General features: G+C 41.7%; 1 protein-coding gene across 2 annotated transcripts in view; it reads left to right on the top strand.

Moving 5' to 3' along the window:
* LOC137952363 (formin-like protein 20) overlaps window positions 1-11,324 on the top strand; it is a 62,483-nt gene extending 51,159 nt beyond the window's left edge. Inside the window, exons 15-18 of one of the 2 annotated variants that reach the window (XM_068799510.1) lie at window positions 9,585-9,653; window positions 9,794-9,860; window positions 10,554-10,857; window positions 10,956-11,324. In XM_068799510.1, the coding sequence (XP_068655611.1) occupies window positions 9,585-9,653; window positions 9,794-9,860; window positions 10,554-10,705 (288 nt within the window). In that variant the 3' untranslated portion in view covers window positions 10,706-10,857; window positions 10,956-11,324. Of the gene's footprint in view, window positions 1-9,584; window positions 9,654-9,783; window positions 9,861-10,553; window positions 10,858-10,955 lie in introns of those variants that run through there. The other variant, XM_068799511.1, reaches the window with a different exon arrangement.
* The last annotated feature ends 746 nt before the right edge of the window (window positions 11,325-12,070 follow it).

Raw genomic sequence — 12,070 nt, 5'->3', positions numbered from 1 at the left:
GGGTGATTCGAAAAGTGTGTAGACTCGAAAAGGTTATCTATGGACTTAAACATAGATCGAGGGCATGGTTTGTAAAATTCAGCCAGGCGGTTATGTCTTATGGGTTTTCTCGAAGTCATTGCTCTATTTATAAGGAAGAGATCATCCGATGTTGTTGTTCTGCTAGTGTACGTGGATGATATCATCATGTCTAAAAGTGATAAAAAGAAGATTAAAGAAGTGAAGTTATTGTTAGGAATTAGACGCCCTAATTCCAAACTAACGAGAGTAATAATAATAATTGTGAAAGAAGAAAAAAAAAGCACAAAAATACAAACAAGATTTATACAGGTTCTCCTCAAGGTGAGACTACGTCCTGTCTTCTGTCGCTGCATTAATCCACTATGAAGATGAAATAATTTACAAGAGAAATCGCACACACTTACAAGTGGTTTTTTTCTAACCTCTCTCGGCCGCAACTCAAGATCCTTCTCCTGGTGATAATGATGAAACCCTAATAGCCGTGCCCCCTCCCCCCCCTCCCACCTCAACTCGAGATCCACGTACCGACTCAGCGTAAGGCATTGATTAGGCTCCACAACTTAACATTTATATCTCTCATGTTATTTTTAGACAAAAGACTTGGGCCCTTTGAAGTATTTTTTTGGCATAGAAGTAGTCTAAAGCAAGGCAAAACTCCTATCCACTCAGAGAAAATATGTCACTGATATGCTACAAGAGTATGGTCTCTGTTTAGGAGTGAAACCATTAGAGATTCCTGTGGAAGTTGGTCAGGAATCTTCACTATGAGAACAATGATGAACTCAAGTACAAGACTGTGTATTATCAGTTAGTTCAGGAATTGATCTATGCTACAGTTACCCATCCTGACATATCATTCTTAGTCAATGTGGACAGCCAATTCATGGATCATCTACGGAAGATACATCTTGAAGCCGCTTAGAAAATACTAAGATATCTAAGGTCTCTCCTGGAAAGGGGTTATTCTTTGAGCCTCATCATCACCTTAAGGTAGAGGCATACTCAAATGCTAACTATGTTGGGTCTAACTGAACAGGAAGTCAACTACTGGCTATTGTGTTTTTGGGTGGAAACTTAATAAATTAGAGATGGTGGCTCGCTCCTGTGCTAGAGCTAATACATAGAACCATGGTGCATATGTTAGTGAATTGATGTGGGTTGAGATCAGTTGTACTAGAGTTGAATCTATAGAGAAATAGACCCATGACTATGCATTGTGACAATCAAGCAACTACTTTCATTGCTGAAAATCTAGTTTTTCATGAACAAACCAAGCACATAGAAGTGGATTGTCATTTTGTCAGAGATGCAATTATGAAGAAGGATGTGGACATTCCATATATTCGATCCAGTGATCAGATTACTGATATGTTTACCAAGACACTAAAAAGCATGAATTTGGGAATTTTTGTAACAAGCCTGAGTTTATGGATATTTATGTTCCACCTTGAGGGGAAGTGCTAAAAAATTATTGTAAGGGTAGTTTGGTAATTTTTCATTGTCTACAGCCCCTAGGTGTCTTATCTTATTCAACATGTTTGAGAGTTTATCTAGCTCAAGTTTCATGTAATTAGGAGGTGTAGTGTAGGAGTTATAAGGGTTTAAGTGAGTTTAAGCGAACGAGGGTATGATAGTCTTTGTAACCATGTTTAAGCTATAAGTATGGATTAGCAGTTGACCAGAACCCTAATCACGAGTATTGGCTCTCTAGCTGCTGCCCCCTCTCTTCCTCTCTCTCAACCTTCTCTATTTCATTATATGATAGGCTGTTTTATTCATCCCATAACCATTTAATAGCTAAAAGATACTCAAAATGCAGACTATGCTAGTTCTAAAATAGACAAAAAAATCGATGACAAGGTTTTGGATTTTTTGGGAGAAAACCTCATTATTTGGAAGAGCAAAAAGTAAAATGTTATAGCTCGTTCAAGTGCTAAGGCTGGGTATCATGCTATAGCCCACACAGTGAACGAGCTTATGTGGGTAAATCAGTTGAGGCTAGACTTGCCTTTGAAGATCCAATGGTGCTGAAATGTGACAATCAAATAACCATCTTAATTGCAAGTAATCTTGTTTTTCATGAAGAACCAAGTATTTAGAGATTTATCGTCACTTTTTGTGAGATACAGTGATAAGTGGAAGGTAGTCACTCTATATGTCAATACTACTGAACAGATTGGTGATGTATTCACAAAGTCTCTTGGAATACGAGATTTGAGTAAGTTTTATACCTAGCTGGGGTTACTTGATATACACACCCCAGCTTGTGGGGGAGTATTAGAAGTCAAAGGTACTTCAGTCTTTTCATAGGTGGTTAATTCAGATATATGGAAGCTTGTCCAGAAACTTTCCTCAAAAAGAGGACTGTCCAGAAATCAGAATATGTTTATAATGGGTAAAGTTGTAATGTTCTTTTATTTTCTGCCCCTTGATATGTTTCCATACATGTTCACTTACGAGGGGCATTTTAGTCCATATGTATTTTCTTCACTTGAGTGAAATTAATAAAAGATTAGGGGTGAATCCTTGACCCCCAACAAGTAGGCTGCACAATGCAGCTTCTCTCATGTCTCTCACTTTTTTTTTTTTTTTTTGAAATGATGCTGAATTTTATTATGAGAGCTCAAACGAGCTGATTACACGAGGGGAAACCTTCCCAAACAATGAGAGATTTCTGGGAGGTTCCAAATTTTGCCAATTTATCAGCCAAAGAATTGGCTGATCTAGGAACGAGGTTCCAATTACAATAAATGGATGACACAATGTCAGCAATATAATCAATGATTGGCCAATGGCGCCAAGGAGGGGAGCTTTCTTTTGAACACCAGCTGATGACAGTCTTTGAATCACCTTCAATAATCAGCTTGCCATGGAGCCGCTCTTTAAAGATTTGGAGGCCGAACAGAAGAGCACTCACTTCAGCAGCATTTGAATCCGCAATACTCACCGGCCCTGCATAGGATAAAATAGGGTCTCCACTGCTATCTCTGAAAACACCACTAGCTCCAGCTGGCCCAGGACAACCTAAAGCACTACCATCAAAATTGAGTTTGGTGCAATCGTAAGGGGGAGGATCCCAGGTGGCCATAACCAGATTCCTACGAGGGCCCGCCATGTGCGCTATCAAACCCCAATTTTCTTGAAGGGAGACGCCCGATAGAGAAGCAGATTTCTTCCTAGAATATAGCTAGCTCGAAATAAGGCCCTCTGCCTGAGACACTATATTATCCGGGTTGCTAGCCTTGGAATTGAATCTCCGGTTGTTTTGCTCTAGCCATATACACCATGGGACATGCGCAAGCCATGCCAAGAGAATTATTTTGCCCAACTTAAGAAGGTGCATCCCCATAACCATCTCAAAGGTGCCAACAAAGTCCTGATGTAACCCCATTTGGAGACCAATCTTTTGAAATATCTTCATCCAAACATGCCATGAAAAGTCGCAATGTAAGAGAACATGCTGGACCGTCTCTTCACACACACCACAAAGGGGACAAGTGCGATCTAGGGTGGTGTAACCTCTTTTATGGAGGTTGTCAGAGGTGAGGATTTGTTCCCTGATGGCCATCCACACGAAGAATTTGATTTTATTAGGCACTGAGAGCTTCCATGCCAGGTTTGCCTTGTGCTCATGCATGTTGTAATCTTGTTTTCTAATGTGGTAGTAGGCGGATGCAACTGTGAATCGGCCATTAATGTTGGGCTTCCATATCAGTTTATCAACTGCATGCTCACGAATAGTAGTGCTGTTGAGCCTTGAGAGGAGAGAGCAAAAAGCAGTAGTTTCCTCGTCATTTAATCCCCGGCGAAATGTAAGACTCCATGAGCGATCTCTCCAAGAATCTGCCACTGAGCAAGAGAGGTTTCTCGCCACCCTAGAGAACCCTGGGAAATCCTCTGAGAGGGGGCGTGGGCCACACCATTCATCTGACCAAAAGAGGAGGGTCCTTCCATTTCCTGTGTGAAAGGAAGTTGCATCTCTAAATATTGGGAGGAGCTTTTGAATTGATTTCCATATCGGGGATAGGAGCCGAGTAGCGCCATCCTCCCTCCACCAGGCATCCAAAGGTTGAAGATAGAACCTGACCATATTACCCCATAGGTTGTTATGCTTGATGTTGAAGTTCTAGATCCATTTGAGCAAAAAGGCCTTGTCCATCTCCTTCGTAGGCCGTATGCCTAAACCACCCCGATTTCGGGGCATACAAATATCCTTCCAACTCACCAAATGGTTTCTGAAGGTGTCCTTTGATCATCTCCAGAGAAAGTGTCGACGGATGGCATCAATCCTGTTGCAAACTGAGGCCGGACAGTGCATGAATGATAATAAATGGTTTTGTAGTCCTGCCAAACAAGCCTTGAGAAGAGTGAGCAGCCCAGCCATAGATAGTCCGGCCAAACAAGACTTGAGAAGAGTGAGCCGCCCAGCCGTAGATAAAAGCTTGCCCCTCCAAGTGGCTAGTCTCTTCTCAAATTTCTCAATAAGTGGGGACCATAGCGTCGCCGACGACCGAGAGTTAAAAAGTGGTAGTCCAAGATATGTAGCTAGCAAATTTCCCACTGAGCACCCCAAATATTCAGCCATTCCCTGAAGCACAGGAGAGTCAATATGATAGCCAAGGAGGGTGGTTTTCTTCTAGTTAATGTTCTGCCCAGAAGCCAATTCAAACAGTCCCAATACAACACGCAGTTTTCGAATCTGATCCATTGTACCAACCCCAAAGCAAATTGTATCATTTTCAAATTGAAGAATTGGCACATCAAAGGCTGCACAGTCCGTCGTGGGGAGGATCCAACCCAGGTTTTTTGGCCGAATAGATCAAAGATGATAGGTATTCCGCTACCACATTGAAGAGCAAAGGGGAAAGGGGGTCTCCCTGCCTGATTCCCCTGGATCCCCTAAAATAACCGCAAGCCGTTCCGTTGAGAAGAATGGAGTAGCTTGCAGAGGAGATGCAACTATGAATCCAGAAGCGCCATTTTTCCCAGAATTCCATCTTCCCCAGGAACTTCCAATTAACTCTGTCAAAGGCTTTCTCAAAATCAAGCTTCAGGATGAATCTCGAGGTCACATTTTCTGAAATCTTGCATATCTGCCAACTCAATTTGGATCCAGAATCGGGCATTATCCACCATAATACATCGGAAATAGCGTCCTTCGCAAGGATGGATATGATTGATGAGGATCCGGGCCTCATCAAGACGATGCCAGTGCTCAGTAAGGGGGGGAGGGGAGGGGGAGGCTTGGGTGGTGCTGCTGGCTCTAGGGGCTCCCCTTGCTGGAGTCTGTGCCGGAGAGAGGCTCCGGATGGCTTCTTCGAACTCCTTCCAACCAAATCCCGAGTTTGTGGCCTCGGGAATGTAGATCATGGCGAGCACTGTTGAGTCACGCTGATGGACAACAGAACACTCTCTCTGTCCCCAAAAGGAGCTCACTGACAGGAAGAAAATTGAATCCCGTGTCCAAAGTTCACGGGTTCGGTTAGCTTCGTTTGTGACTCGTTAGAACTGAAGGACGAAGCTTGAAGCGGCTTCCATCGGAATATAGATGAAAGACATCTTCGATCCAACGGCAGAGGAGATGCGAATCACCTGTTTGGAGCTCCTGGCGACTTTCTCCATTGTAAATCTGTTTTTTCCGTAGCTAAAACGGAAAGGGGGGTTCCTTTTCTTTCGCCAGGAGATCGTCTTCCAGCTGGTTTCGAAATCTTCCGAATGAGGTTCTGTTGGCTCGTCGGAGGGAAGATTCAAGGTTTTCGAGTGTCTAGCTTAACGCTTTCCTGTTTCGGAATTTCTGTGTCTTCTCGGAAGGTCAACCTCTTTCCGTCTATCGGTGTCGGAGAAGGAGTCGACATCCTTGCCGGAAGTCTGCCGTCGAGGGTTCCGGTCACCGGCCGCGGGGACGGTGATCGGAGAAGGATCTCGGCTCATTTCCAAAAAGCGGCGCACGTTACGCGTACGTTAATTTCTCTCCGAAATCGCCCAGAATCGCCTCTCACACTCTCTCTCACTTTCTTATTTCTTCCTTTTCCTTCTTATTGCTCTGTAATCTTGCAACTTTCACTTTTTTCTTGAGTTGTTACAAAATTAGGACTTGAATTATTGCTGTGTTTAGGTAGTAGATCGTTGTGAGTAAAACCTTGATGATTACTTGAAAACTATTACAACCTTTCTTTTGTTGTCTTCTACTACCAGAAAAGAACTTTACTTCTTTCTTCATCAAAAGATTCATTACTGTGGCCAGAGGAAATGTGTAAGTGTTAAATCCTCAGTCAAGGACTCGTACGATTCTCAATTATTGTAAGAGTACTGACTGAGATAACAATCAATACTGGGTGTGTCAAAATTGGACTTCTTGCTTGCCAAAACTTAGGTAACAGCTAAAGCTTCAAATTATCTCCTGTTCTGCAGATGTCCACAAAGTATATTTGTGCCATTTAACAATCCTGCTTCAAATCCCTAAAACAAGGACAATGGGCATGAAGATCGTTCTCTTGTTTTACTGTGTACATCTCTTGAAATATATCATGAAGTCTTTATAGGTTTGGGATGCTCTAGTATAATTTCTACTAGAATCTGTAGTCAACTTAATATCTGTTTGTGAATTTTTTTTTGTGGTGTTTTTCCACACTATGTAACAGCTAGAAAAATGGTTGATTGGTGTTATACAACCCATTGCTAGACATTTTCCCCGATACAATCCATTGTTTTTTTTTTTTTTTTTTTGAGTAAGTGATGAAGCAAACAAGATTAGGCAGGTCTCCCCCTAACTAGAGGGGTAAGGAGGGAGGCCTCTTGCTTAGTACACCCGTCTGCAACAGAAATTGCAGATCTGAGCACATGGGACCAAATACAGGTAAGATGGGGAAGAATATCCATAATGGTTTAGGGTAAACATCCCAATGACGCCATTGTGGGGAAGAGGGAGGAGGAGAACCATCCAACAATCACCTCAGAGTCTCCCTCAATGTGGAGCGGACTAGAGAAATGTTCACGAAAGATGATGAGGCCTCTGAGAAGGGATTGAAGCTCCGCAACAGTGGAGTTAGAAATGCCCATAGGTCTTGAATAGGACAAAAACTGATTACCATCCGAATCATGAAAGACACTACCATAACTGGCCAAGCCAGGATTGCCGAGGGAGCTACCATCAAAGTTCATCTTGATGTAGCCCAAATCAGGGGGTTGCCATTCCTACAAAGGTGCTCCATTTCTCCTTGAGCGAGAGCCCAGAAAGAACAGAAAACTCCTTCCTGGAGTGAAGCCAAGCGAAGATGTGGCTAGCATTACAGAGTCTATTTTTGTGCTCCGTCCAGATGCCCCAGGGGAAGATGCTAGGCATTAAAGAGTCTATTGTTGCGCTCCGTCTAGATGCCCCAGGGGATGAAAGCAACACAAGCAAAGATGATCACCTTCCTCAATTTAGGGAGGGGAATCCTAAGAAGTAAACGCCCAACTGAGAGGATGTCCTCTGGCAGGCAAAGTTGAATACCAAACTGGCCGAGGATACTCATCCAAACGGACCATGAGTAAGGGTAGGACACAAATAGGTGGCAAGAAGTCTCCTCCTCAAAGCCACACAGGGAGCACAAGATGCACACACTGAGATTACCACGGCAATGGAGGTTGACAGCAATGAGAATTCTGTTAGGCCCAACACACCAGAGGAAGAACCTAACCTTTGGAGGAGCAAAGAGACGCCAAATAAATCTATCTCATGGTTGGGGGGTAAACGAGGTCCATCCCTTGATGAGAGAGTAGGTGGATGAGACCGAGAACAATCCACTAGCCTTGGGCCACCAAATCATCGAGTTACCCAAAGTATCGCGAGGCCTTGAGGAGGAAATCACCTCCAGCAGCCGAGAGGCAAGAAGGGCATCAACATCAGCCAGGCCCTGACACAAACGAAGATTCCAATCTCCCCGACCCCACGCATCTACAACCCATAAGCAGCATTGCGTGGAGGCCCGCCAGATGCTACCAAAAGAGACCCAGAGCTAACCCACCAGTCTTCCCATGAACGGATTGAGCGACCATTCCCAACGTGGAGGCTAGTGCCCGATTGGAACAACGGCAGGAGGAAAAATAGCTCTCCAGATTGGAGATAGGGCAGCTCCCCCCCCCCCCCCCTGAAGGTCCACCACGCCTCATGCTAGTTGAGCTTAAATGACACCATTGATCTCCAAGATTGCTGTCAATAGTGTTGAATTTCCAGATCCATTTAAGGAGGAGGACCATATTCATATCCTTGGAGAGCCTAATACTCAATCCCCCCTTATATTTGGGAACTAATACAATCCATTGTTGATTGTTTGTCCAAATACAATTCATTGTTGGAAGTACCAACTCAGAGAAGAAATATTTTGTGAAGATAGAAACGAAGCTTGAAGAATGAAAAGAGCACTACTAAGACATAAGCAATCAATAAACTTTTCTTTGTTCCAATTGTGCTATCTTCACTAAGTATGATGCCAAGGTTGTTTCATGGTCCCACCTTAGTGTAGAGAAATAAGCTGAAGCTTGGATCAACTTAACAAGTCCAAGAAGAAGCAGAAATGAAGCCCAAGCCCATAATTCATAACATTTAGGATAATTTATTCTTTTTTGTTTGTCTACTGATTTTTGTAATGAAGGGTTTTAGAAATTTTTACCCTTTATAAACTATGGACGTTGGGGATGCTTTGGTCTTCTGGAACATGTTTTGTCTCAAGTATTTATCTAGTGTTGTACTCGGGGTATTCTAGTGATTAGAAAGAAGAATTCCAACAACCATTTTGGCTTTCCATTCCCTCAAGGTTTGAGACATTTTTACCCTTTATAAATTATGATCATTAGGGAAAGTTTGGTCTTTATGTTTTGACTTAAGTGTCTGTTTAGGGTTTTACTTGGGATATTCTAGTGATTAGAAGAAAAAGAATTCTCGCAGCCATTTTAGCTTTTCCATTTTCTAATTCTGCCATTTAGGGTTTCAGCTAGGAAATCCTCAATTTCTCAAACATTTGATGTGTCAATGGCATCAGGACTTTCCATGCAATGGCTGCTGATCAGCATGAAGGATTTATTGGTTCACAAGATATCACTCCTACATTAAAGGCAATCTTTGGAACTCTCCAATGTCTGAAAGAGTTACCGAAACAATTGACCAAAGCAATGGCATGCCTGCAACTTCTGCAAATTGGTTTCCTATCAACAGTGAGACTTGCTATTGGGATGTCCAAGAGAGAGAATAGGTGGTAAATAGGAGGGAGCAACCAATGAACTAACCAGGCCTCCTGTCCTAGAAGATTTCAGTGACTAGATGGAAGAATTCCAGAAGTAATTTTGGCTTTTATTCTACTTGTGCCCTTTAAACCCTTAATTTCTCAAAATTTGCCTTGTTATCCCTTAGGAACCAGTAGCAAATTGTACATAAGGACTGTCCTTAAGAAATTTTGAAGCAGTGGTACTAGTAGAGTTTTTTTTTTAAAGGCATACATGCATACTTTTTTCAATTTACTGTTACACGGAACAAAAAAAATTCCTGGTACTTGTTGGTATGTCAAACTAATATGTTTGTTTTGTAGACACTGAAAGAGTTCATTGTTGGTGCTGGTGCTGAAGTCAAATCCTTAACATCATTGTATAGTGGAGTGGTATGACCTTGACATCATTCTTATTTAATTCTTGTTGGAAAAACTCACACTTTGTTGATTTCAAATTTCTAAGTTTTAATATAGTTCATAGTTTCTCTGATGGATGTTTCTCTCTTTGACCATATTGGAGTCCTGGACAGGGAAGGAATGCAGATGCTCTGGCCCTTTACTTTGGCGAGGACCCTGCTCGCTGTCCATTTGAACAAGGTAATTCCTCTGATGCATCATTTGCTACACAGTTCTGACATATCTTGAATGTGGTAAGGGGTAGAATAATGGATGAGAAAAGAGGCCTGTTTGTTCTGTCTTTTTCCTGTCGTGCCTTCCTCTTGAAACCCATGATGGCAATATAGCAAATTTATTAAAAAGTGGTTTAGTGGAACTCATGGATTGTGGTTCTGGTTGCTAGGCCTCATGATTAGAAGTATCAAATGAGAAAAATAACACAATATTTTGAAAACAAATTGTGCAAATTATTTCAGATTCCTTTGGAGTTTCTGCGTCTTACAGAGGGAGATGAACACTAATTCTTCTTTGGGTTTTTTATTGGTTTCTTGTGCTTGAAGCTTTCGTCACGACTATTATCTCTTGTAATTTCTCTTCTTCTCTTTAATGAAATTCTCACTATATTAAAAAATTGTAAAGTTGTCAGAGAGTTTTTCTTTCATTCGGTGGGAGGGGGAAGTTTACCCGACAAACAGGGATAAGGCATAAAACCTTGTGTAGGTTGGAGATGGGATGATCCAAGGTTTTGTGTTCATGAAAGGCTATTTTTTTAATTCCCTGTTGAACCTGCCCGGTGCCTACTTCCTACATTACCCAGAAACAGTAATGTGGGAAGTTCTTGGCTTTAGTAGGCAAAAGAGAAGGGCGCTTATCTTTTCTTTTAACAATATGCAGTTGTGGCCACCCTTTCAAACTTCGTCCGAATGTTCCTGCGATCCCACGAAGAGAACTGCAAACAAGCTGAGGTTGAAAGAAAGCGGGCCCAGAAGGAGGCTGAAAAGGAGACAGCAAAAAGCGTCCCCACAAAAAAGAAACTGTCAAAGTAAACTTGCCTCTGCGACATCTAAATTAGTTCACCGTTTTCCACAGGAGAAGTCCTGTCCATCTCCTCACAGAAGCAGCAGAGAGACCCAGCTGATTTTTTGAGGAAGCTGACCTTTTGCTTATCCATAACTCCATTTCTTGAAGTCTTGCATAGGTAAACTTCTAGTCGCCATTCCGCCCATGTCCATCATCATGGTGCCTGCTCTGAGTGGTTAAGAAGATTTTGACATTACTCATTGCATTGCTTGGCAGGTATTTTTGAGACCCATGCTGATACACGTGATGAGCACACCAAGCATCTAACAGAGTGCATCTGCTAACTATGTACAAAGCTAACCCTGATATTCAATTCATTTTTGTATCATATTGGTAATTCTTTGGTTTTCTGTAGATTTTGAGAGAATAGGTCAGAAGGCCGATGTAAAATATGAGCTGTAAGAAAGAATCATTCCACTATTTTGTATCTAAATTTTGCATTTATATGTTGTTAGTTTGTGCTTTCTATCCAGAAAAGCCTTGTAATTGTGAGCTTTAATTCTTGATACTTACATATAGAGCTAAGGGTAGCCAAAAGAACTAACTGAGATTGGATCATAAAAGACAGATGTGAGTTTGTAGCTAAGTTTGCATTTATATGTAGTTATTTGTGTTCTTTATCCAGAGTAGCCTTGTAATTGGCTCCTTCAATTCTTGACACTTGCATGTGGAGCTAAGGGTAGCCAAAAGAACTAATTGAGATTGGATCATAAAAGACAGATGCGAGTTTGTAGCTAAGGTTTGCATTTATATGTAGTTATTTGTGTTCTTTATCCAGAGTAGCCTTGTAATTGGCTCCTTCAATTCTTGACACTTGCATGTAGAGCTAAGGGTTAGCCAAAAGAACTAATTAAGATTGGATCATAAAAGACACATGCGATTTTGTAGCTAAGGTATGCATTTATTGTAGTTATTTGTGTTCTTTATCCAGAGTAGCCTTGTAGCTAAGGTTTTGCATTTATGTGTAGTTATTTGTGTTCTTTATCCAGAGTAGCCTTGTAATTGACTCCTTGAATTCTTGACACTTGCATGTAGAGCTAAGGGTTAGCCAAAAGAACTAATTGAGATTGGATCATAAAAGACAGATGTGAGTTGTAGCTAAGGTTTGCATTTATATGTAGTTATTTGTGTTCTTTATCCAGAGTAGCCTTGTAATTGGCTCCTTCAATTCTTGACACTTGCATGTAGCGCTAAGGGTTAGCCAAAATAACTAATTGAGATTGGATCATAAAAGACAGATGTGAGTTTGTAGCTAAGGTTTGCATTTATATGTAGTTATTTGTGTTCTTTATCCAGAGTAGCCTTGTAATTGGCTCCTTCAATTCTTGACA

Source organism: Aristolochia californica, unplaced genomic scaffold, assembly GCF_029961685.1.
Source record: "Aristolochia californica isolate CCGP_79_NKW_82.1479 unplaced genomic scaffold, dmAriCali1.0.hap1 SCAF_15, whole genome shotgun sequence".
NCBI lineage: Eukaryota > Viridiplantae > Streptophyta > Magnoliopsida > Piperales > Aristolochiaceae > Aristolochia > Aristolochia californica.
This window is presented reverse-complemented; position numbering and strand designations above follow the sequence as displayed.